The sequence below is a fragment of the Phocoena sinus genome, chromosome 20, assembly GCF_008692025.1.
Source record: "Phocoena sinus isolate mPhoSin1 chromosome 20, mPhoSin1.pri, whole genome shotgun sequence".
Classification (NCBI taxonomy): Eukaryota; Metazoa; Chordata; class Mammalia; order Artiodactyla; family Phocoenidae; genus Phocoena; species Phocoena sinus.
Window position 1 is genome coordinate 43341079 of NC_045782.1, and position 25312 is coordinate 43366390.

General features: G+C 44.6%; 1 protein-coding gene across 1 annotated transcript in view; it reads right to left on the reverse strand.

Annotated features, from left to right (window-relative positions):
* MARCHF10 (membrane associated ring-CH-type finger 10) overlaps positions 1 to 25312 on the reverse strand; it is an 84214-nt gene that overhangs the window by 20098 nt on the left and 38804 nt on the right. Inside the window, exons 3-5 of the mRNA XM_032617494.1 lie at positions 19332 to 19475; positions 6600 to 8016; positions 1716 to 1882 (exon numbers count right to left, since the gene is read on the reverse strand). Coding sequence (XP_032473385.1) covers positions 1716 to 1882; positions 6600 to 8016; positions 19332 to 19475 — 1728 coding nt within the window. The remainder of the gene's footprint in view (positions 1 to 1715; positions 1883 to 6599; positions 8017 to 19331; positions 19476 to 25312) is intronic.

Here is a 25312-nt window from a genome sequence, read left to right on the forward strand (position 1 = left end):
TTCAATCCCTGGTTGGGAACTAAGATTCCACAAGCCAAGAGGTACAGCCAAAAAACAAAACAGAGGACTAATAGGGTTTTATACCCCAGTTCTATTTTTCCCCACTGGGGATACAAAGAAGTAGTAAATAATAGAGAATTTCAAAAGACAAGGATGAACAGCGATCCCTTATCTGCATTTTGTTGACTTGATTTTTTTTTTTTTTTTAAGCATCATTCTATAATACTTAAGGCTGTGGAAGGTCCCATGTGTCCTCCAATCTAATCCTGCCAGATCACACCCAGACCAGCATTAGCATTTACAAGCATTTAGCAGTACTTTCATCACACATCTCATGAGTAATTTTTTCTGTGCTAGATGTTTAATTAGCCCACATTTCTCGTAAGATAAAGCAATGCACAGCATAGTCATTAGCGGCTGAGATCCACTTGTTCTTTGCTCTCTGAAGGGCTGGGTACCCTGCTCACTGTGTGGAGATGCATTTAAGTAGCTCGGGCAGTGGGCGCTCCTACATTTCTCCTGCAGACGTGGAGAAAGGGCCTCAGGGAGGAGACAGTTAACGGGATCATCCTGTGTGTTCATCGCCTGATTAAATGGTGTGCTGTGCTTGCTGAGGGGGCGTGGTGACACGCCACGGGGACAGGGTCAAGTTCTAGGTCTCCTGGGCTGTCTGGCACAATGATAACCAAGGAGGAGAACATGGAGGAGAAGCGAAACAGCATCTGGCTCTGGGGTAAAAAGTTCTCAGAAAGGGGAGTCTAAAAGCCTTAGGTCTTTTTGAAGCGAAGTGTTCTTTGCATTGACGTCCTTTTTTTTTTTGCGGTACGCGGGCCTCTCACTGTTGTGGCCTCTCCCGTTGCGGAGCACAGGCTCCAGACGCGCAGGCTCAGCGGCCATGGCTCACGGGCCCAGCCGCTCCGCGGCATGTGGGATCTTCCCGGACAGGGGCACGAACCCGCGTCCCCTGCCTCGGCAGGCGGACTCTCAACCACTGCGCCCCCAGGGAAGCCCTGGCGTCCTATTTTTTTTGTTGTTGTTATTCAAGTTGCTCTTGTTCCCAAATGTTTTGAAGAAATCTCCTGTTCTCTGCCAAGGAAACTACAGCCGACCTACTGACATGGCTGTATTTAGGTTATAACCTCCCTCGGGAGTTGAGAACGGGGTTTCACACCCAGTTACAAGATCTGTTAAAGACAGAGCTGACAAAATGAGCACAATGGGACTCTCTTTATCTAATATGGCGGCAGAAAAATTAGATCACTGCTCTTTTCGTTGCCGCAAAAGGGCAGCTGGGCTCAGCTCCTAGGTGCTACCCCAACCCCTCTCCCCAAGTAAAAGGAAGCAGAACTGGTCTGTCTACCAGCTGCCGTGGCCGCTGTGTGTTTGCTGAGACCCAGCCATAGACCCAATTCTAGTTTCCTTCCTCCTGGGAGGCAATCTTAGCATCTCTGCTCAGGCCTCGGACAGGGGTAAAATTCGACAGCACGTTCCAGGATTCTTCCCTGAGCCTTGAAAACAAAACAAAACAAAACTCATTTCCCTCCCATAATTTGAAGGCAGCTTAGTCCTGCCCCTGTCCTTCGGGGGCTGTGAGCAAGGGCCCCCTTCCCCCCGAGCGACTGCTGCCGTGAGCTGTCGTCAAGGCTGCGAGTCCCACAGGGCGGCGCCTCGTGTTAAGTATGCGGCACGTGTGTCGTTCCTACTTTCCCACCTACCTGATGTTATTTTCACTTTCAGCCATCTTTTCAGGCACTCCGGATGGACAGACCGCAGGCTTCCCACGCAGCCGCACGGCTCCACGAGGGGATTGGCGGGGGAACCCCCGGCTATCTGACAGATGCGACACAAGTCTCCCTCCTCCTCAGAGTCCTCCTCCAGGAGACTAAGTGGAAAACAAGCCCTCGTCACTAGGAGTCTACATGTTTGCAGTTTCCGCAAATACCAGCTCCCAGAGCGTAGGGTGGGGCGGGGAGGAAAAGGGAGCCATCCCCCCCGCCCCCATGCTGTCCTGGGGTCTAACCCACTGCTCCCTCTGACCCTGCTGAAGATTCTTCCCGGTATGACGGTTACTGATAACAGGGTCAGGGATTCTTTTTCTTTTCTTTTTAGGCCGCAGCAGGCAGGTGGTAGAGGTATTTAAAATTTTTTTTAATTTCCTTTTTTTTAGGCCACACCCCGCAGCATGTGGGATCTTAATTCCCTCACCAGGGATCGAAGCCCGCCCCCGCTGTAGTGGAAGCGCAGAGTCTAAACCACTGGACCATCAGGGAAGTCCCTAGGTTCACGATTTTTAAGTCAGGCTCCTTTGCAGTTGTTGATCCGTGTGAGCTAACCAGGAGCATCAGCGCTCCTATCACACATCCAAAGGTTGGGCAAGAGCTCCAGAGGGAAACTGAGCCAGAGGCTAGGAGCTCTTCTCCCCGCACCTGCCAGGGCCTGCCTTTGAGGTTTGCTTCTAAAACTTGTGAGTTTGATGACTTTGGACAAGGCGCTTGAGCTTTCCAGGTCTCTGTTTCCTCATGTGTAAAGCCATGATGATCCGACTACTGCTACCCACTTATAGGGTCATGGGGCGGCCTGGAGGGGGTGATGAGGGTGAACCTGTTGTGCAGACAATAAAGTGCATCTGGAGTCTGGTAAAGTATTGGCATGTGGAGACCACTCGGTAGATGTTGGTTGGGATGAGTGATGAACCAGTGAACTTGGACGTGAACTCACCAGTAACTCAACCCTTGCCAATAAACTGCTAACATTCCAGAATATAAGCTGCTGGAATGTGATGAAGATGGAATTAATGAAAATGTAAGCAAACGTATTTGTGTCTCATAAATGGTGAGTCAATGGCTGGTTGATGTTCCTGTAGGGAGGCTTTTGAGGAATCTAAGGCTAATTTTTTGTTATTTAGAATCCTCATGGGCCTAGGGAATCTCTGGTCAAGGAAAGCAAAACTGGCTAGAGACTAAAATCAAAGGAGAGGAAGAAATGGACATTACTGTGGATATAGGAGTGTATGCTCAGTGTCTTAAAAGAGTTTTCTCCCCAAGAAAGGGAAGTTCAATGAAAAGGAACAGAATTATACTATCTCATGGTGGGCACAAATAAAAGAAGAGATATGCCACGTTTACCAAAGAAAGACTCGATGTCTCCAAGATGTCAGTTCTCCCCCAAATAATCTATAGATTCAATGCAGTTCCAATGAACATCCCCAAAAGCTGATTTTTAAATGTATATAGTCAAGGACTCTTAAGGAACAAAGTGGGGAGGGAGGCTTTTGCACTTATAAACTTATAAATCTTCAGTCATTGAGATGGTGTGCCTTAGGGAAAAACAACAACAAAAGGAACAGAGAGCCCTGAGACAGACTTATATATTTATAGTTATGTTATGTGACAGATGTGGCTCTGCAGGGGAAAGATCCTGGGACACATTGGTATTCACAATGCATACCTCACACCACAAATTAAATATCACACTTAAGTCCAAAATTCATTTCACATGAAGTCCTAAACGTGCACAGGAAAACTGTAGAGATTTTGGAAGAAAATAGGAAGAATGTCATAATGACCCCAGGTTAGCAAAGGATTTCTTAAGACAACAAGGTACAAATCACAACCTGTAAAGAAGATGGATACAGTTGGCTACATTAAAATTAAGAATTTATTTTCATTAAAAAACATCAAGAAAGAGGAGAGACAAACTACAAATTGAGAAAAGATATTTCCAATACATAACTGTCAGAGAATCAGATTAACAGCTAGACTGTATAAAGGATTTAAATATATATATATTCTAAAAGAAAAATGGGCAGAAGACATAGATAAGCATTTTATAGAAGAAGAAATAGAAATGGTCATTTAACATTTAAAAGAGCCAACAGGGACTTCCCTTGTGCTCCAGTGGTTAAGACTCCCTGCTCCCAATGCAGGGGCCACAGGTTCGATCCCTGATCAGGGAACTAAGATGCCGCATGCCACACAACGTGGCCAAAAAAAATTTAAAAAGAGCCAACAGAACACCTAACCTTACTAACAGTCATGAAAATGTAAATTAAAGCCACGGTATCATTTTACTCCCGTGCGACTGGTGACAATTTGTAAAGCCAATCAATACAAGTGCTGACAAGGATGGACAACAGTATACATCACTGTTGAGACAATACATTGGCATTACTTGTATGGTGGAAGCTGTGCTACCCACCAGTCCAGCAAGTCCGCTCCTGCATAAATATCCCAGAGAACTCTTCCCATGTGCACCAGGAGACGTTTACAAGAATGTTCATGTAGCACTGTGTACAGAAAACAGTAAAGGACCCAAATGTCCATCGACAGGAGAATGGCGAAATTGTCTGTAGTGGTGAAAGCAAATGCATTAAAGCCCCAAAACATCAACCAGGATGCATCTGGCTAACGATGTAAGGGGAAAAAGCGAGTCACGGAAGAACAGATATTCCATTTCTAGGGAGTTCAAAAATAATAGTAACATTTCTACAGAATTCAAAAATATATACAATGTGTTGTTTAGGAATACATATGCTCATATGGTGAAGCCATGAAGCAAAAATCTTCCAACAAGAAACTAAAAAGCAAAGGAATGATAATTGCAATGCAAGAATGATTTCCAGAGGGTTTAGGGGGTTGGGAGGGAGGAGATGAAGGAGGGAGATGAGGAGATAGAGTGAGTGAGGGGCTCCCAAGCTCCAGTGATGTTCTGTTCGCTGGAAGGTGGGCACAGGGATGCCCGGGTTTTGTTCTGCTTCTAATTCTCTAGAGTGTGCGTATGTTATATGCTTGTTTGTATGTATCAAACTAACTAATCAAGCGAACATTTTTTTTTCTTTTTTTCTTTTTTTTTTTAGAGATTTGGGGATGTCTTTATTTTTATTTATTTATTTTTTTTAACTCAAGCGAACATTTTAAAGAGTGTAAGTGGCATTGAGAAATGGGCTTGAAATCTTAAAATAAGGCATATTATAAAATATGAACCGATGTTTACTAAAAATTGCATTTATATGCAAAGATAAAAGACTGGAAAGAGTTTTTTACAGTGCTTTTCTCTGGATTATAGGGTTATTGGTGATTTTTCTTTTAAGTTTATATTTTTAATACTTCCTAAAATGAATAATTTTGAAATAATAAGAAAAGCATAAGGTTTATTGTATACAGAAAAAAAAGACAGTGATAAACGAAGTACACAAATAGTAGCTGTTTAATGCATTACTACACCTAGAAGTGGGTGCATTTTTAAAAGAAGTCATTTTTAGCCCGAAGGCATTGCTTTGGGATGGTGGAGGTCCAGACCCCTGCCAAGTGGGTTTGAAGAGTATTTTTGGGTAGGTGAGGATGGATGGGTGCTGAGACCTTTTGGCCCTTAACCCTGGGTCTGTCTTTTGGTAGTTTGTTTGATAATGGAAAAAAAAAAGGTGCTGCTAACAAGGAAATTACTTCATTCCTGCAGTCGAATGATAGACAGGAGTGTGTGAGCATTCTAAGTCGTATCTTTTCCTTCTTTTTGCATTCAGATTCATTGCCATGGAATTTTCCCACTTACAGATGAATATCAACGGGATAATTAATGACCCAGTGAGCCATACTAACACAAAAAAGAGGGCTTGCATTCAAAGAATCACTTTCCAGATCAGTAAGCCAATATCAGGGCATGGTAACACCTATCATAAATTAAATGGTCAAATCCCGACATGGTGTTTAACGACAGCTTTAAAAAGTATTGCATTTCATAGTTGTGAAATATCCCAAAATCATCTCACAAGAAAGGAGAGATCAAAGAAAAGAGCAATTCAAAAAAGATCTTATTTCTCTCTTTCTTGTGCATGAGAAGCAGCACGTAAAATGGAAGCAGTGGTCACCCAGCGTGGCCCTTCAGAGAACTGAGGTAGCTATGGCAACTGTTGGAGACCGGCCTTTTAGTTTGGAAGGTTCAAATTCTAGAACTGTTGGTTGGATTTGCGCAGAGCTCATGGGGGAGAGCTGGTGAACTTCCAAGTGCTGAATGGCTCCTTCTCTGGGGAGATAACAACCATTTCATAAAAAAATCTTGGTTCCTAATTGCTAGGGGGAAAGGGAAGCCCTATGTAGAAGTCAGAAACCCTTGGGACTTCCCTGGAGGTTCAGTGGTTAAGACTCCATGCTTCCACTGCAGGGGGCACGGGTTCGATCCCTGGTCGGGGAACTAAGAAACTGTAAGCTTCAAGGTGCGGCCAAAAACAAACAAGCAAACCCCCAAACCCTTATATTTGGCAAACTTGCCTTTTATTTTCTTTGTTTTTAAAAATTTTATTTATTTTTTATTGGAATATAGTTGCTTGCCTTTCTTAAAGTTATGGTATTCAAGGAAAAAAACACTTTGGGAATACTGAAGAAATTGGGCTGGAACACCAAACGTTTCTTTGTAGAGACATATATTTTAAAAGCAACAAACTAGACAATTTTCTTGAAAGAAGAAATCATTAAAATGTCAAGGAAGGGCCTCCCTTGACTTAGAATCCCCATGACCCTTTAAGGAAAGCACTGCTTATTTTCATGTTAGAGAAATAGAATTTAGAAATATATATGTATATTCATATAATTATGAAAACTCCTCACCTTTCTTGTAATTTCTTGAGTTTCTCAGGGTCTGCCTTTATTGTAGTGGCTTCCTTTTCATCGGTGACGCCAGGGACCTCCATTCTGCTCCCATTGTCATTTTGATTTGGGAACTCAGACACTGCAAAGAAATTAAAAGGTATATTTTCTTGCAGGGACCTGGGCACATGCAAGTGGCCTTGTAAATTCGTTTCTGATGGAGAGGAGCTGGAAGACTCCACCAAGGACAGGCTGCTTTGAGGATTTAGTAAGAGATCTTCTGTATGTAATGGAGCCTCCTGAGATTGGCTTGTCAAAGTAATATGTTCTGCTCCCCTGACATCAAATTCATGCATGCTGTTTACAGGAAAATAACTGTGGTTTTCAGCACTGGCAAATAGATTCCTATTTCTAATGGGGGACAGTGGTTGACGAACATTAAACCTGGAGCTTCCCTCCGAGTCTGAACGGGGAGCTAAGGTAGATGATGCGGACAGGTCTATTGGAGTATCGTCTCTCAGAGCAGAATGCATGAATGATCCTGGAGTGTTATAGGATGAATTCATTGATGATCTTGGAGCTGTTGGTCTACCAGCAAGAAAACAGCCAAGAGGATTATTAGAATCACTTAAATGGGCCTGCCAATCTCTTCCATAATCATGGGTTCCAGGCCTGTCTTCCATAGAAATAACATCACGAAATACATTTCCAGCATTAAGGTCATCCTCCAGACTGCTTTTGGATTTGGTGTCCCATGAATGAAAGGTCTTCTCATTTTCACTGTCACTGCTGTCTTTCTCTTTAGCAGACCCCCCATCAGGCCGCCCAGGGTCTTGGAATATCCCTTGCCTGATGGAAGGCTGCCCTGTCACTAGCTGCATTGCACTGCTAATTCGTAATGAGCCATGACTGGACTCACTTCTTCTTACAGAATTCGCTCTGCAATTTGCAGGACTTTCTTCAAAACTTTTATTTTTGGCCTGAGTGGCCAATGTCCCAAGAAATCTACTTCTCTTATGATTGGAAGGAGAACGGAGCGGGTGCATACCAGCCAACAAAAGTTCTTCCTCTGCATGGGTTTCCTCTTCAGTGTCATCATTTTCTTCTTCAGAGTTTGAGGATAAAACGGAATAAAAATCTTCATCTCTGAACCGAAACATCCTTCTTCTTGGCCCTTCCAAGGTGGTAGCTACGAGTGGTGGCCCCAAGGACTCGGTCAACTCTTGAGGACTGTTTGTTCCTTGGAAGGCCTGGGATAGGGCTGGGTGTGGTTCCTTCTGGGAGAGAGCACTCAGGTCTTTTTTTTTGGCTTTCTCGGGGGTATTCTCCATCACCGTTATTAGCTGTGAGGATGGGACCAAGTTTCTTCTCTCTCGAGTTGGCCTCTTCAGCTTGGTGTCACTTGCCCACATTGGACCTTCTTGTTGAACGATTGGATCTGTATTGAGAAAAGATAAGCTTATCATTTTACTGTAGGTGCTCACAGATGAGAGACCTCTAACACCAAGGGTGAGGGTCCCATAAAGCAACAAACAAGCCCTGGAGAGGAAAACAGGCATGGTTAAAATGACTGGAGGTACTGAAGGAGTACGGGACAGTTAGTTTCAGTTTACCGCGTATGAACTCTGTTTTGTTTTTGTTTCTTTTTTTTTTTTTTTTTGTCTGTGCCGTGTGACATGCGGGATCTTGGTTCCCTGACCAGGGATCGAATCCTTGCCCTTTGCAATGGAAGCACCGAGTCTTAACCACTGGGCCGCCAGGGAAGTCCCTATGAACTCTCTTTTGTACACTTGTGGAGCTCAGGTTGGTCCTGGGGCAGCACAATGACCCTGAGGATACAGATCCTTTCTGCAGAAGCTCTGGGAAGACTGTCCAGCCCCACATCAGTCAGGGCTGATGATGGGTAAAATCTCTCAAATGATGGTTTCCATACCAGTATTTACTGAGAAGGAAAACCAACACTCCAGGAATGACTACTACAAAACCCACCAGTGCTTTCTCATCCCAATTTGTTCAACATACATTCAGGACACTCCTGCTTCACATACAGCTTTACAAAACATTAAGAAATGTACAGTCTACTCTGGCAGATTGGGAGGAAGGCTCTAGAAGCTGCTGCCCTGTTAAATTGATGATCATGGTTACATTTACTACTCAGTGCAAATAAAAATCATAACCCTCTGATGAAATCATGATCTCCTCTTTGTCACTAGCCCCTAGTCAGTTTGTAACCTCTGACTGTGATAGAATTCCTCTCCGTTGCCCCCTGAATCTAAAGTGTGAGAAGATGTAGAAAGAGGAGAGAGGTCAAGTGCCCAAAGGGGTAGGAATGTCTATGGGTGAAATGGTTTGGTCAAAACTTGCCTTATAAAAATAATGCATAAGCACTATTGAGGGCACCATGCTAATTGTGTTACATGTACACAGTTAGGCTCACAACCCTGTGGAACAGGTGCCACAATCACACCACATCATAAGTGAGAGCACCAAGGCTTAGGGAGTCACATAAGTTGCCCAAGATCCTATTTCCAGTAAGTGATGGAGTGAACATTTGAACTCAGATCTGCCTGATGCTACAGTTTGTAACCACTACCCTGCACTGGCTGGACTAACAATTTCCTTGTAAAAACAAGAATCCACTTCATTCCTAGTGTGTGCACTGTTGAGGGTTTTTACCCTCTCAACGTGGATAGGACACTGGACCTACTTCTCTGATTCCACTGTCCTGTGTTCCCTCCTGCCATTGGCCACCCCCTTCTGCTCCCCCCTCTGCTATCCTGTAGGATCTGGTGAGGCGCTGCCATCCTTATCGTTCGGCTCCCAAAGCGGTTCACCCTGTAGAGTGGACAGGACTCCACAGCTTCGGCAAGGCCTGTGTGGTAACAGCTCAGGCAGGTGAAACAGAAATCCTCCAAGCGTCTGGCTTAGCCGAAGACCAAGTCAATACAGACTTGCTTTAGTGGAGGCGCCTCTCGGGAGCAGCAGTCTGCGTCTCCAACATCCCGATACTCCGTAAGCCTCCTTTTATTGTTAACTGCATGGGACAATCAGGGACGCAGTGAGAATCTTTACTCATCGGCTCTTCTAGAAATCAGTTAAGCTTTCTTATCAGGCCCCTCCTAAGTTTTTATAAACCCCAGTAAGAGACGTAGCAGTGATCCTAGGATGCTCTGGGCGTCTGGCTATGGATGTAAAGGATTGGAGCTGTGTGCCCACCCAGGCTGGGCTGATGGCGTTTTAAGGAACAAATGCTTCTATGTGACAATCTGAATTCTCTCTCTCTCCATATATATATATATATATATATATATATATATATTTTTTTTTTTTTTTTTTTTTTTTTTTTTTTTTTTTGCGGTATGTGGGCCTCTCACTGTTGTGGCCTCTCCCGTTGCGGAGCACAGGCTTTGGACGCGCAGTCTCAACGGCCATGGCTCACGGGCCCAGCCGCTCCGTGGCATGTGGGATCTTCGCGGACCGGGGCACGAACCCATGTCCCCTGCATCGGCAGGCGGGCTCTCAACCACTGCGCCACCAGGGAAGCCCTTTTTTTTTTTTTTTTTTTAAGAAAAAAATGATATGGAGGATTCGGAAGGGTAGGCTTTGGTTAAATACTTTTTTTTGTTTGTTTGTTTTTAATTTAATTTTTTTATACAGCAGGTTCTTATTAGTCATCCATTTTATACACATCAGTGTATACATGTCAATCCCAATCACCCAATTCATCACACCACCACCCCCTCCCACCACTGCTTTCCCCCCTTGCTCTCCATACGTTTGTTCTCTACATCTGTGTCTCTATCTCTGCCCTGCAAACTGGTTCATCTGTACCATTTTTCTAGGTTCCACATATATGCGTTAATATACGATATTTGTTCTTCTCATTCACTCTGTATGACAGTCTCTAGATTCATCCATGTCTCTACAAATGACTCAATTTCGTTCCTTTTTATGGCTGAGTAATATTCCATTGTATATATGTACCACATCTTCTTTATCCATTCATCTGTCGATGGGCATTTAGGTTGCTTCCATGACCTGGCTATTGTAAATAGCGCAGCAATGAACATTGGGGTGCATGTGTCTTTTTGAATTATGGTTTTCTCTGGGTATATGCCCAGTAGTGGGATTGCTGGGTCATATGGTAATTCTATTTTTAGTTTTGTAAGGGACCTCCATACTGTTCTCCATAGTGGCTGTATCAATTTACATTCCCACCAGCAGTGCAAGAGGTTCCCTTTTCTCCACACCCTCTCCAGCATTTGTTGTTTGTAGATTTTCTGATGATGCCCATTCTAACTGGTGTGAGGTGATACCTCATTGTAGTTTTGATTTGCATTTCTCTAATAATTAGTGATGTTTGAGCAGCTTTTCACGTGCTTCTTGGCCATCAGTATGTCCTCTTTGGAGAAATGTCTATTTAGGTCTTCTGCCCATTTTTTGATTGGGTTGTTTGTTTTTTTAATATTGAGCTTCATGAGCTGTTTATATATTTTAAAGATTAATTCTTTGTCCATTGATTCATTTGCAAATACTTTTTCCCATTCTGAGGGTTGTCTTTTCTTCTTGTTTGTAGTTTCCTTTGCTTTGCAAAAGCTTTTAAGTTTCATTAAGTCCCATTTGTTTATTTTGTTTTCATTTCCATTCCTCTAGGAGGTGGATCAAAAAAGATCTTGCTGTGATTTATGTCAAAGAGTGTTTTTCCTATGTTTTCCTCTAAGAGTTTTATAGTGTCTGGTCTTAAATTTAGGTCTCTAATCCATTTTGAGTTTATTTTTGTGTATGGTGTTAGGGAGTATTCTAATTTCATTCTTTTACATGTAGCTGTCCAGTTTTCCCAGCACCATCTATCGAGGAGACTGTCTTTTCTGCATTGTATATCCTTGCCTCCTTTGTCATAGATTAGTTGACCATAGGTGCGTGGGTTTATCTCTGGGCTTTCTATCCTGTTCCATTGACCTATATTTCTGTTTTTGTGCCAGTACCATATTGTCTTGATTACTGTAGCTTTGTAGTATAGTCTGAAGTCAGGGAGTCTGATTCCTCCAGCTCTGTCTTTTTTTCCCTCAAGACTGCTTTGGCTCTTCTGGGTCTTTTGTGTCTCCATACAAATTTTAAGATATTTTGTTTTAGTTCTGTAAAAAATGCCACTGGTAATTTGATAGGGATTGCATTGAATCTGTAGATTGCTTTGGGTAGTATAGTCATTTTCACAATATTGATTCTTCCAATCCAAGAACATGGTATATCTCTTCATCTGTTGGTGTCATCTTTAATTTCTTTCAACAGTGTCTTACAGTTTTCTGCATACAGGTTTTTTGTCTCCCTAGGTAGGTTTATTCCTAGGTATTTTATTCTTTTTGTTGCAAAGGTAAATGGGAGTGTTTCCTTAATTTCTCTTTCAGATTTTTCATCATTAGTGTATAGGAATGCAAGACATTTTTGTGCATTAAATTTTGTATCCTGCTACTCTACCAAATTCATTGATTAGCTCTAGTAGTTTTCTGGTGGCATCTTTAGGATTCTCTATGTATAGTATCATGTCATCTGCAAACAGTGGCAGTTTTACTTCTTCTTTTTCGATTTGTATTCCTTTTATTTCTTTTTCTTCTCTGATTGCTGTGGCTAGGACTTCCAAAACTATGTTGAATAATAGTGGTGAGAGTGGACATCCTTGTCTTGTTCCTGATTTTAGAGGAAATGCTTTCAGTTTTTCACCATTGAGAATGATGTTTGCTGTGGGTTTGTCATATATGGCCTTTATGATGTTGAGGTAGGTTCCCTCTATGCCCACTTTCTGGAGAGGTTTTATCATAAGTGGGTGTTGAATTTTGTCAAAAGCTTTTTCTGCATCTATTGAGATGATCATATGTTTTTGTTTGTTTGTTTGTTTGTTGTTTGTTTTTTGCGGCATGCTGGCCCCTCACTGTTGTGGCCTCTCCCATTGCGGAGCACAGGCTCCAGACATGCAGGCTCAGCAGCCATGGCCCATGGGCCCAGCCACTCCGCAGCATGTGGGATCTTCCCGGACTGGGGCACGAACCCGTGTCCCCTGCATCGGCAGGCGGACTCTCAACCACTGCGCCACCAGGGAAGCCCGATCATATGGTTTTTATTCTTCACTTTGTTAATATGGTGTATCACATTGATTGATTTGTGTATATTGAAGAATCCTTGCATCCCTGGGATAAATCCCACTTGCTCATGGTGTATGATCCTTTTAATGTGTTGTTGGATTCTGTTTGCTAGTATTTTCTTGAGGATTTTTGCACCTATATCCATCAGTGATATTGGTCTCTAATTTTCTTTTTTTGTAGTATCTTTGTCTGGTTTTGGTATCAAGGTGATGGTGGCCTCATAGAATGAGTTTCGGAGTGTTCCTTCCTCCACAGTTCTTTGGAAGAGTTTGAGAAGGATGGGTGTTAGCTCTTCTCTAAATGTTTGATAGAATTCACCTGTTAAGCCATCTGGTCCTGGACTTTTGTTTGTTGGAAGATTTTTAATCACAGTTTCAATTTCATTACTTGTGATTGGTCTGTTCATATTTTCTATTTCTTCTTGGTTCAGTCTTGGAAGGTTATACGTTTCTAAGAATTTGTCCATTTCTTCCAGGTTGTCCATTTTCTTGGCATAGAGTTGCTTGTAGTAGTCTCTTAGGATGCTTTGTTTTTCTGCAGTGTCTGTTGTAACTTTTCCTTTTTCATTTCTAATTTTATTGAATTGAGTCCTCTCCCTCTTTTCCTTGGTGAGTCTGGCTAATGGTTTATCCGTTTTGTTTATCTTCTCAAAGAACCAGCTTTTAGTTTTATTGATCTTTGCTATTGTTTTCTTTGTTTCTATTTCATTTATTTCTGCTCTGATCTTTATGATTTCTTTCCTTCTGCTAACTTTGGGTTTTGTTTGTTCTTCTTTCTCTAGTTCCTTTAGGGGTAAGGTTAGATTCTTTATTTGAGATTTTTCTTGTTTCTTGAGGTAGGCCTGTATAGCTATAAACTTCCCTCTTAGAACTGCTTTTGCTGCATCCCATAGGTTTTGGATCGTTGTGTTTTCATTGTCATTTGTCTCTAGGTATTTTTTGATTTCCTCTTTGATTTCTTCAGTGATCTCTTGGTTATTTAGTAATGTATTGTTTAGCCTCCATGTGTTTGTGTTTTTTATGTTTTTTTCCCTGTAATTGATTTCTAATCTCATAGCATTTTGGTCAGAAAAGATGCTTGATATGATGTCAATTTTCTTAAATTTACTGAGGCTTGATTTGTGACCCACGATGTGATCTATCCTGGAGAATGTTCCATGTGCACTTGAGAAGAAAGTGTAATCTGCTGTTTTTGGATGGAATGTCCTATAAATATCAATTAAATCTATCTGGTCTTTTATGTCATTTAAAGCTTGTGTTTCCTTGTTAACTTTCTGTTTGGATGATCTGTCCATTGGTGTAAGTGAGGTGTTAAGGTCCCCAGTTTTAATGTGTTACTGTCAATTTCCCCTTTACAGCTGTTAGCATTTGCCTTATGATGCTCCTATGTTGGGTGCATATATATTTATCATTGTTATATCTTCTTCTTGGATTGTTCCCTTGATCATTATGTATTGTCCTTCCTTGTCTCTTGTAACATTCTTTATTTTAAAGTCTATTTTATCTGATATGAGTATTGCTACTCCAGCTTTCTTTTGATTTCCATTTGCATGGAATATCTTTTTCCATCCCCTCACTTTCAGTCTGAATGTGTCCCTAGGTCTGAGGTCCGTCTCTTGTAGACAGCATATATATGGGTCTTGTTTTTGTATCCATTCAGCAAGCCTGTGTCTTTTGGTTGGAGAATTTAATCCATTCACGTTTAAGGTAATTATCAATATGTATGTTTCTATGACCATTTGCTCAATTGTTTTGGGTGTGTTTTTGTAGGTCCTTTTCTTCTCTTGTGTTTCCCACTTAGAGAAGTTCCTTTAGCATCTGTTGTAGAGCTGGTTTGGTGGTGCTGAATCCTCTTAGATTTTGCTTGTCTGTAAAGCTTTTGATTTCTCCATCGAATCTGAATGAGATCCTTGCTGGGTAGAGTAATCTTGGTTGTAGGTTCTTCCTTTTCATCACTTTAAGTATATCATACCACTCCCTTCTGGCTTGTAGAGTTTCTGCTGAGAAATCAGCTGTTAACCTTATGGGAGTTCCCTTGTATATTATTTGTCATTTTCCCCTTGCTGCTTTAAATAAGTTTTCTTTGTCTTTAAATTTTGCCAATTTGATTACTATGTGTCTTGGCGTGTTTCTCCTTGGGTTTATCCTGTATGGGACTCTCTGCACTTCCTGGACTTGAGTGGCTATTTCCTTTCCCATGTTAGGGAAGTTTTCGACTATAATCTCTTCAAATGTTTTCTCGGGTCCTTTCTCTCTCTCTTCTCCTTCTGGGACCCCTATAATGCGAATGTTGTTGCATTTAATGTTGTCCCAGAGGTCTCTTAGGCTGTCTTCATTTCTTTTCCTTCTTTTTTATTCTGTTCTGCAGCAGTGAATTCCACCATTCTGTCTTCCAGGTCACTTATCCATTCTCCTGCCTCAGTTGCTCTGCTATTGTTTCCTTCTAGTGTATTGTTTTTGTTTTGTTTTTTTTTTTTTGCGGTATGCGGGCCTCTCACTGTTGTGGCCTCTCCCGTTGCGGAGCACAGGCTCCGGACACGCAGGCTCAGCGGCCATGGCTCACGGGCCCAGCCGCTCCGTGGCATGTGGGATCTTCCTGGACTGGGGCACAAACCCGCGTCCCTTGCATCGGCAGGCAGACTCTCAACCACTGCGCCACCAGGGAAGCCCCTTCTAGTGTATTTCTCATTTCAATTATTGTGTTGTTCATCTCTGTTTGTTTGTTCTTTAATTATTCTAGGTCTTTGTTAAACATTTCTTGCATCTTCTCGATCTTTGCCTCCATTCTTCTTCTGAGGTCCTGGACCATCTTCACTATCATTATTCTGAATCCTTTTTGTGGAAGATTGCCTATCTCCACTTCATTTAGTTGTTTTTCTGGGGTTTTATCTTGTTCCTTCATCTGGTACGTAGCCCTCTGCCTTTTCATCTTGTCTGTCTTTCTGTGAATGTGGTTTTTGTTCCACAGGCTGCAGGATTGTAGTTCCTCTTGCTTCTAGAGATGAAATTTTCTATACAATGATAGAGTCAACAATATTTGGTGCCAAGATCTTAAGGTCTGTCTCACTTTTTTGCAAAAATTTCCTCCCAATTTGTTGTAGTCTTATCACTGTCCCTTCGTGGTCACCAGCTGAAACCGTGCAAGTCAGATTAGGACTTGAACCCACGAGCCGGGACTTGAACCCAGCCAAAATCCAGATTGGGACTTGAATCCACAGTCCTCTAACTGAGCTCACACACCTGGTCTCATGACTTAAAGCAGCTCAGGTTCTTGATGTCTCATCACAGAAATAGTTCAGTGAGAGACCAATTACTTTTTGTTTTGAATGTGATGAAGAGCCTCAGAGATTAGCTAACAAGTGCTGGGACCTGAATCTTCTGGCTGTTCCCTGAACGCACCTGAGCCCCCTCTGCCCTCAGCCTGTTTAGGTCAGGCTTTGGGAGACCCCTAATAGGCAAAAGAATCAGCTAGAGCAGCTTCTGAAACTCAGAAACTGGAAACAGCAGGAATCATAGCTTATTTCACAGAAGCCACCGAGCTGTCACTTGGTGACACTGGCTTCTGGGGCAGGAGAAGTCACAGGCTAAGTGCTGTCCTGCAGCTCCTGCGGATTCTGGAGACACCCTGGGAATGCATCTCCACCCTTTCTTGTCATCACAACAGCCTTCCTCTTTAAAAATTCAATCCCTTGTGTGTGTGTGTGTGTGTGTGTGTGTGTATGTCTGTGTGTGTCTGTGTGTGTGTGTTTCCCCTACAGGTGGTAGACTGTGCTATTCTATATTTGTGTTATTATAATCCTTTTTCTTGTGTCTATCAAATAGGGAGCAGATTTCGTAGCTCTAGGCCAGTGAATAAACACTCGATTGGGTAGGCCAGGGATATGCTCTTCATAGACTAGGCCCTGCAGACGCTGCTGAATGCCTCTCTGAGGCCCTGCATGGACTCCAGCCCTGACTGGAGTGCCTGCCGTTTCCAGGAGTCCGACTAGGTGCAACCGAATGTTGTGGGTGCAGTGAGATGAAACCGGAAAAAGCATCTCTCTGCCCTAAGACTATGTCTTTGGCCTAGACTTCCGCATGTGCTTGACCAACAGTTTCATCCGTTCCGACAGCCATAGAGTTTTGTTTTCCTCTGGTTAAAAAAGTAGTCGATGCCCATTGTGGGAAATTTGGAAGACACAGAAGAGGATGAAGAAGAAATAAAAATCACCCAATAATCAAAACTCAGAAGACCATTGCTACTGTTCTGGAATTCAGAGGTGGGTTGCAAACTCAAGACCCATGGGCTATTTTCATCCTGTACTTGTCTGCTGGCTCAGTGTTTGAACACTGAGTTACCTGCCTTTAGTGGGAGCACGTCTGGTTCACCACAGGCCCCACAGCCTTTGGCATGTATTTCTCCTGCCATACCTGCCTGTTCCCTGAAGACATTTGAATTTACAGCCCAGGGCTCTCTTATCTAGAAATATTGTCTTAAAAAACAAAACTGGGATATCTGGGTATATACGACTTTACGTCCTGCTTCCTTTCCCTAAACATTTTATTGTGAGCATCATCTCCTGCCATTAATTGTGAAGAACACAATAATAATTATACTGCAAGGGTACATTATATAAAATATCATAATTTGTATAACCCTTCTCCTATTGTTTGGTATATAGATTATTTTAAGTTTTTTTGCTGCCACAAATTACACCAGGATAGATGTCCTTGCTTATAACTCCTTGATTATATGTCTTATTTTCTTAGAATAGATTCATAGGAGTGGAATTGCAAGCTTTCTGAAGACTTTGACACATGTTGCCAAATTCCACTTTGTACCAAGTTACCCTACAGGTAGACTATGAAAGCATCTCTCATAACTGTGTCATCAGGAATGCATGCCAAGGGCTTGGCAAGCACCTGACACATCAGTGCCCAGGAAATGTTAGTTATTAGTTTCACTACCAGTATTGAACATTATTTGAAAAAACCTTAGCCTAGCTAAGTTAGGCCAAATTTATCTCATGTAAGTTTACGTTCATTACTGAGTGAGCTTGAACTTCTTTTCCCTCCAATTTTGTCAGCCATCTGTATTTCTTCTTCTGTGAAGTTGTCTGCTGTGCCTCTTCCCCAACTTTTCTATTAGGCATTTGTGTTTTTCTTATTGATTTGTAAGAGCTTTCTATGTATTACCTCTCTGTCCCATTTGCTTCGAATCTCTCACTGGTACAATTCAAACATGTGGCTCCTACTCCCACTTATGCAAACCACTTAGAATGTGAAAAAAAGGACTACAGAGAGACAACTGAGGGAATAATTGGGGGAAGATAAGCAGTCCTGGTATAATAGAAAGTTGGAACAAAATCTCAGTGAATCTCAGGATCATGGAAGATGTCTTCTGGGTGCAGGTGGTGGATTAGATGAGCCTCCTGGGTCCAGGAACGTCTGCTGCATAGGGAACCTCACCTTTCAAATAACAGTCTACAGTTCACTGAGGACTGTTGGGGAGATGGCAGGAGAGAAACTTACAGGAGTTGAGTGCCCACTATAGTCAAGTCCTGGTCAGACTATTATCTCCTTTAGTTATTACAGCAATGCAGTGAAGTAGATATCATTATCCTTATTTTAAGACAAGGGAACTGTAACCCAGACTGGCTACTTGACCACCCAAGACTCCACCGCTGGGAGGAAGAAGAGCTGGAATTAGAAGTGAGATCTGCCCTTCCCAACAGAAGGCATTAGATCACTGGGAACCCGTGGACATCTAGTTGCTAGGGATTCACATATGCTCTAATCGTCCCTAACTTCAAGCCATCCAAATACATGTTCTATATTTGCGTGTGTCCACCACAGTATATATCATATTTTTAAATAAAGGCTCCTGTGTTTATCCGGTAGCAAGGAAGTGTGATGCTCGGTGGCTTCCCCAAGGGGAAGAACAGATCCTTGGCAAGGTGAGCTGCCAAGCATCCCTTTCCTTGAATCCCAAGGGGGGTCCTTAGGACCTGTTCCTCCTTTCCTTCTGCCACCGCAGGAGAGGACAAGCGTGGCTTAGGCCTTGGGATGAACGCTCAAGACTGAAAGAGGAGGTATCCGCCAACCAGGGCTTTGAAATAAAGCATATATTTGCTTCGATGTTATTTCTTACATGGTAAGGTCTTGACGCCTTGGATCAGAGGGGAGAAGATCTCCGTGGGAGGTGAGTTGTCGGCCATCCACAGACCCCCCTATCCTTCTCTCCTGGGGAGTGGGCAGGAACTGTGGCCAGGTGAGACATCCCTGGGCTGCAGACTGCCTCTCCACCCCCCACCCCCACCCCATCCCCCAACACCTACCACCCACCACCCAAATACCCTCTCCAGAAGCCTGATGGCGGGCACCCACTCAAAACCATGCACAGTCTCATTTATGGAGTAATGGCAGAGAAAATTAAAACTCCTCCCTGCCCTGCCTTTTCCCAGCAGCCTCCCTTGGAGAAGGAAATTGGATCCAATAGTTTGCTTTTAAGTGTTTCACTGTAAGGTACACACTCTTCCCATAAAAACGGAAGTGTCTAAAAACCACACGGAATTCACCAGGTTACAGCACAAGTCGGTCTCTCTGAGGACTGAGGTGCACGAGCTGCAGGTCCTTACCTACTCCCCTGAGGGCTGGCGCCTTCCTGGGCAGCTGCAGTTTCTCTCTGCTTCTGTCCCCAGAAGCTCTCGGGCTCTGCATTTCTGGGCTGACTATGAGGTTTGGCCTCTTCTTCCTTGATAAAATCTGCGATGCCTGGGCTGCTGAAAGATGCAAAATCTTTTCAATAATTTTTACAGGAAAACATCTTCTGTAGAAAGAATGCTCAAAGGGTGGGGAAGGCTTTTAAGGAAATAGACCCAGGAGGTCAGGGAAGAGCTGGATTTGAAATCTGGTTCTATGACCTTGTAGCCATGTGGGCTTGGACAAATCACTTCTGGAAGCCTCAGTTTTCCCACCTGTGACATGGGAATAATAGTACCTACTTCACAACGCTTTTATCACCATTAATGAGCACCCCTGACACCTGCAATGTGGAGTCTGTAGGGGGTGTTTCCTTTGACTAAGAAGTTTCTGGCTTCCAGTTCTTAGATGTTGGGATGGGCCTGTTGGTAAAACCGTCAAGAGCCTTTTACATTTGGGACACACCACAAGCCCTGCTCCCCACGTGTTCATCCAAGTTTGAATCACAACCTATTTTACACCTGCATATTCATATCCTCAGGTTGTTTTTTAGCAGCTAATCTGGCTTTCCAGAAAGGTTCCAAGGATCTGGGGACCACATACCCTTTCTCTTGCCTGTGTGCTAACCACCACTGGGCTTGGATGATACACTCACAGGAGGATGGTAGCTGGAGCGCTAACTTGGATTGAGTTCCCAATATTTTTTTTTAAGATTCACATTTTGAATTAGTTTGCTAATTAGTATGAATAATCTCAAGTTTCTTCCTCACACGTATTAAGTGTCAGTGCACGTGAGTTTAGGGAAAGAGTTTTGTTATTTTCCATGCATCTCTACAAGTTCTCGAGTTCACAGGCAGTTAAATTGTGAATATCTAGATTAAATGCTTCCAAGAGAAGTTGCATGGCTCATCCCCTTTTGGACAGTTCAGAAATTTCACAAATAGCCGTAGCCAGCAGGCCACGGGGGTCAAGCTGGGAAAGGTCCCTGAGTCCTGTGCGAGAGAACAGCCTTTCTTGGCACGTGAAGACAACTGAATTTATGTTCCATGGTGTAAGCTGTGGTTGGGTGAATAGTTTTCATCCAGATTCAGGGAAGGAAATGAAAGCTCTCCTTGGCAGTCCGTGAAACCTCATTTAAAACAGTGATTAGGTACTACCTACTTTCCCTGACAGGCCCTGGTAGGGGAAGGCAGTGGGTTCTGTGCTCTAAGACAGAGAGGATCGTGTTCCACAGGGAACTTACTAAAAGGGGGAGCTGCCGGTGGTGTGGGTTCCAGCTTAGGGCACGTCGGTGGAGCCCAGAGGGGTTGTGGGCATGACCAGGAAGGAGAGAAGAGAATCCTCCAGGAAATGAGATGGTGTAGGATCGTGATTAGACAGGATCTCACTGACCAAGTGTGGGGAGAGAGGGGGAGGGATCAAGGGCTTTACACTAAGGGACCGGGCACGGAGGAAAGTGGGGAGGCACTTAGCCCCAGGAGCTGTGTTCCTCTGGTCCACAGACTTCTCCCCATCACCTGAGGCCTCGTTCCTGTCCAGCGCTCAGAAGTCAACAGCTGCCTCCTGCCTAAGCACCTGGCTGACCGGGGAGAAAGCAGCAGGGTTATTACTTAACTGAGGAGGAAACGGAGGGAGGATCCGGGAGGGGCCAGGCTCGGGGCACAGGCCAAGTCCAGTGTGTGTTCAGGACCTGGCTCAAAGGTCCTTGTCACAAGGATTTTACTCTGATTCCCAGCAGAATATTCAAATTTCCTTCACAGCCCAGGCAGCAGAACTTCACGCTGCCTGCAGCCCCCTACTCCCCCTGCTTCACACCTGCACACCCTCGGGGGAGTGAACGCCCTCCCAGAGGGCCTTTCTTCTTCCGCCTGCGCTAACACGTGCCAGCCAGCAAGTCCCTGGAGGTCTGTTTCCAGCTTTAGGAGTCTGCTTTGGCCAGAACGTTCAGGGTCCTTAGGGCCTTTAGCATTTAAATATTCCAAAATTGCCTCAGGTGTGTGTCTTTTCTCTCCAACTAGACTGTAAGCTCCTTAAGGGTGAGGACCCTGTCTTAGCCATCCTGTGTGTTGCCTCAAATTCTACTGCAGGGCAAATCATAATCGCCTAGCAGGCCTTGAGAAGATGTATTCAGCTGAAACTATGGGGAAATTCCAAAAGTAGAACCATTTGTTTTTTCTTGTGCTGAACACCAAGGATGACTTAAGATAAAAGGTTAGTCTGTTTTCTTGTTCAAAAAAAGTACTTTCTTCAAAGCGTCAGATCTCTTAAATGATTTCCATAACCCTGTCTCCTCTAATTGAGTTCTCAGCAAACTAAAGTAATAAAGCTGAAACACTGGAGGCTGTTTGACCAGGTCTGGCAGTGAAAACACTGCTGGTACTGTACGCAGAATCCTCTGACTCTGGGCAGTTTGAATCTCAGTATCTGCACCTGTAAAGTGGGAATATTCCCATCTTGTAGAGTTATTGTGGAGATTAGCAATAATGTATGTAAATGCTCTAACTCAGTGTCTGGTGCTCATTAGCTGCTAAAAACGGTAACTGCTGCTTCCACCACAAATAGTGATTCTACTACTACTAATAATAATAACTGGGAATCTGAAGTCACTCCCCCGAGAGAACTGAATTTGACCAGAAATTTATTGTTATGCAGGCTTTATAGGTTGAGAATAACTTATTCAGCAGCCTTTATTTCTGTGTTATTCTTTTTTTTTTTTTTTTGCGGTACGCGGGCCTCTCACTGTTGTGGCCTCTCCCGTTGCGGAGCACAGGCTCCGGACGCGCAGGCTCAGCGGCCATGGCTCACGGGCCTAGCCGCTCCGCGGCATGTGGGATCTTCCCGGACCGGGGCACGAACCCGTGTCCCCTGCATCGGCAGGCGGACTCTCAACCACTGCACCACTAGGGAAGCCCCTGTGTTATTCTTGCTCTCTTCCTTAATCCTGTTATAAAATCCAAGAGGCAAACAGCAACTTGTTTTTTATTATAATTTGTTCAACAAATACCCGTGTGCCTTTGCTATGTAATGATCCAAGGGTTCACAGAGATGAGTAACACATTTTGGCCTAAAGATTATAATCTAACTTGGCTGCACCACTGACTTCTTCCCTGTGATACGCTTTAGGTTCAGTGGAAAGCAAACTCCTGGGAATTATTCCTTCTTCTCCATCTGCAACTGAAGTTACAGATGAGGTGGCCTAAGCTGCCTAGTTTGTATGTCCATGAATTCCAGTTCCTAATCACCTTACCCGCATCCAAAGTGAACCAAACCTCAGACCTCTGGGGCCTTTCTAAGATGGTCCTCACCGTGGCATGTTACATATATTAATCTGCAGGAAGGCCAAGTTATATTTACACTGAAAGGTGAAATGTAACTTCCTCTCCAGGTAGGAGGACAGACGCTTTGCCTTACAGAGAACGGAGGGGGTTGTGTTCAGGAGTTTCATTGCCAGCCAACCTAACATCCTGAAGTTTGTAGGTGAATTTGGGGAAGACTGTGGCTTGCTTTGGGCACCGTGAAGCCCACACCTTCTAGTATCTGGGCAAAGGGGTACCTCCAGTAGCAAGAAAACCAAACAGCTGTTTACATAGAAGGTGTCTGCCTCCGTTCTCTCTCTTTTTTAAAATAAGTTTATTTATTTATTTATTTATTTATGGCTGCGTTGGGTCTTCGTTGCTGCGCACGGGCTTTCTCTAGTTGCGGCGAGCGGGGGCTACTCTTCGTTGCGGTGTGCGGGCTTCTCATTGCAGTGGCTTCTCTTGTTGTGGAGCACGGGCTCTAGGCGCGCGGGCTTCAGTAGTTGTAGCACGCGGGCTCAGTAGTTGTGGCTCACGGGCTCTAGAGCACAGGCTCAGTAGTTGTGGTGCACGGGCTTAGTTGCTCCGCGGCATGTGGGATCTTCCCGGACCAGGGCTCGAACCCGTGTCCCCTGCATTGGCAGGCGGATTCTTTTTTTTTTTCTAACATCTTTATTGGAGTATAATTGCTTTACAATGGTGTGTTACTTTCTGCCTTGTAACAAAGTGAGTCAGCTGTACGTATACATATATCCCCATATCCTCTCCCTCTTGCGTCTCCCTCCCACCCTCCCTATCCCACCCCTCTAGGGGGTCACAAAGCACCGAGCTGATCTCCCTGTGCTATGCGGCTGCTTCCCACTAGCTAGCTGTTTTACATTTGGTAGTGTATATATGTCCATGCCACTCTCTCACTTCGTCCCAGCTTACCCTTTCCCCCCCCCCACCCCCACGTGGCAGGCAGATTCTTAACCACTGCACCACCAGGGTAGTCCTGCCTCAGTTCTCTTGACAGTGCTGGGACACTAATTGTTGACTGAATTGTTCTTAATTTGACCAGGAGAGGGAGAAAAAGGTAGAAACCTTATATTTATACAAGACTCTGATGGCTGAGAACCGAGTCCATTTAACGGTCCACGTTAATTCCACGCACCTGATCATTGTTCCGCCCCTCACATCACCTGCTGTACCCAGACACGGTTCTGGATAGACCAAGTTTGAAAAGCAAGGTGAAGAGAAAAAGACAATTCCTGAACCTTTACCCTACCCCACACCATCTTCACTTCGATGCCCGGTGCCCAGGAGGTGCCAAGGCTCTGCCTGAGACGCCTTTTGAAAAGATTTATTGCTTCTTTCAGATCGTGGGAAGAATTACAGCTTAATCGCAGGAGCTGCTGTTGCCTTGGTGTAGTAGGCAGCTCTCGGTACAGTCACAAATAACAGGCCCTGTCTGTTTGCCAGTCTGAGTGTGCTGGAAATGAGTGTTGTCTCGCATCCCCAGAGGAGCTCTTAATTAAAGCTTCATTATGCACCATAAATATGTTTTATTTGGGGCCCCAGGAGGTGGGATTTTTGATCTGGGGAGGTGTAGGGCCTAATAAGGAGTCAGGAAAGAAACCGTAAGCAGCGACTGAGCCCTTGAATTTGTCTCTCCTCCGTGTGGTCCTGAACCAACAATCAGATCCAGCGTGGGCTTCCCCCAGAGGCCTGTCCCTGGTGCCACCCTCTCAGGGCCGGCTCGGCGGGCATAGTCACACCCCCAAGGCTACGAGTAGACCCGGAGGAGCCTGATGCGTTTCTGGTGGTTAACGATCCAAACTGCGCCAGACGCGGGAGTGAAGAAATCAGATGAGTCTCGAGAGAGGATGGGCTTTTATTGGTCGCTCACTCCTTTAGGTGCTAGAGGAAGGCCGAGTGAAGTGGGAGCAGCTGTCTTGGTCTTCCTGCTTCCCCGCCGTTACACCTCCTGCCGTCGGTCCCGGCGCTGCCCTCCGGAAGCTTAACGTCCCCCCGTTCCCACTCCCTGACTCCACTGTGCTGTGTCCTTCGCCGAGGGCGACTTACCACACGAGGTAAATTCTACTGGGCCTTCGGGGGTCCGGCAGGCACAGCACAGGGGTCTCGGCCGGGCTGGGGCAGGAGATGGGGAAGTAGCACAGGGCTGCCGGTGACTCGGGCGCGGGGCCCGGAGAGGAGGGAAAGGAGACCGGAGGCAGCGGCGGGGAAGAGTCCCGGGCCCCCGGGGAGGCGGGCGGCAGTAGGGGCAGCCGGAGGCTGCAGAAGTTCGTATTGGGCTGCAGGACGGGGGAGAAAGCAAAGACGGAGCAGTAAGGGGAATATTCAACACAGAACAGGGGGTGCTGGCTGCTGTCACCTGCACGAAAGAAAAAGAGCAGTCAGGAGGCAGCCCTCACGGTGGGAAAGGACATTTGGAAAAGGCTGTGAACGAATCTAAACGCAAAACTCGTTCTTCGGGGGCTGGGGGTGGTGTGTCTAGGTGGCCTGGGGGCAGCCGGCCCGGCTCCTGCCCAGGAGGTGCCTGGCTTGGAGCTCAGAGTCACTGAAGAGCTAACCAGGGCAATGGCATCACCCCTCCTCCAGCCGATGGTCTCCGGCGTCCC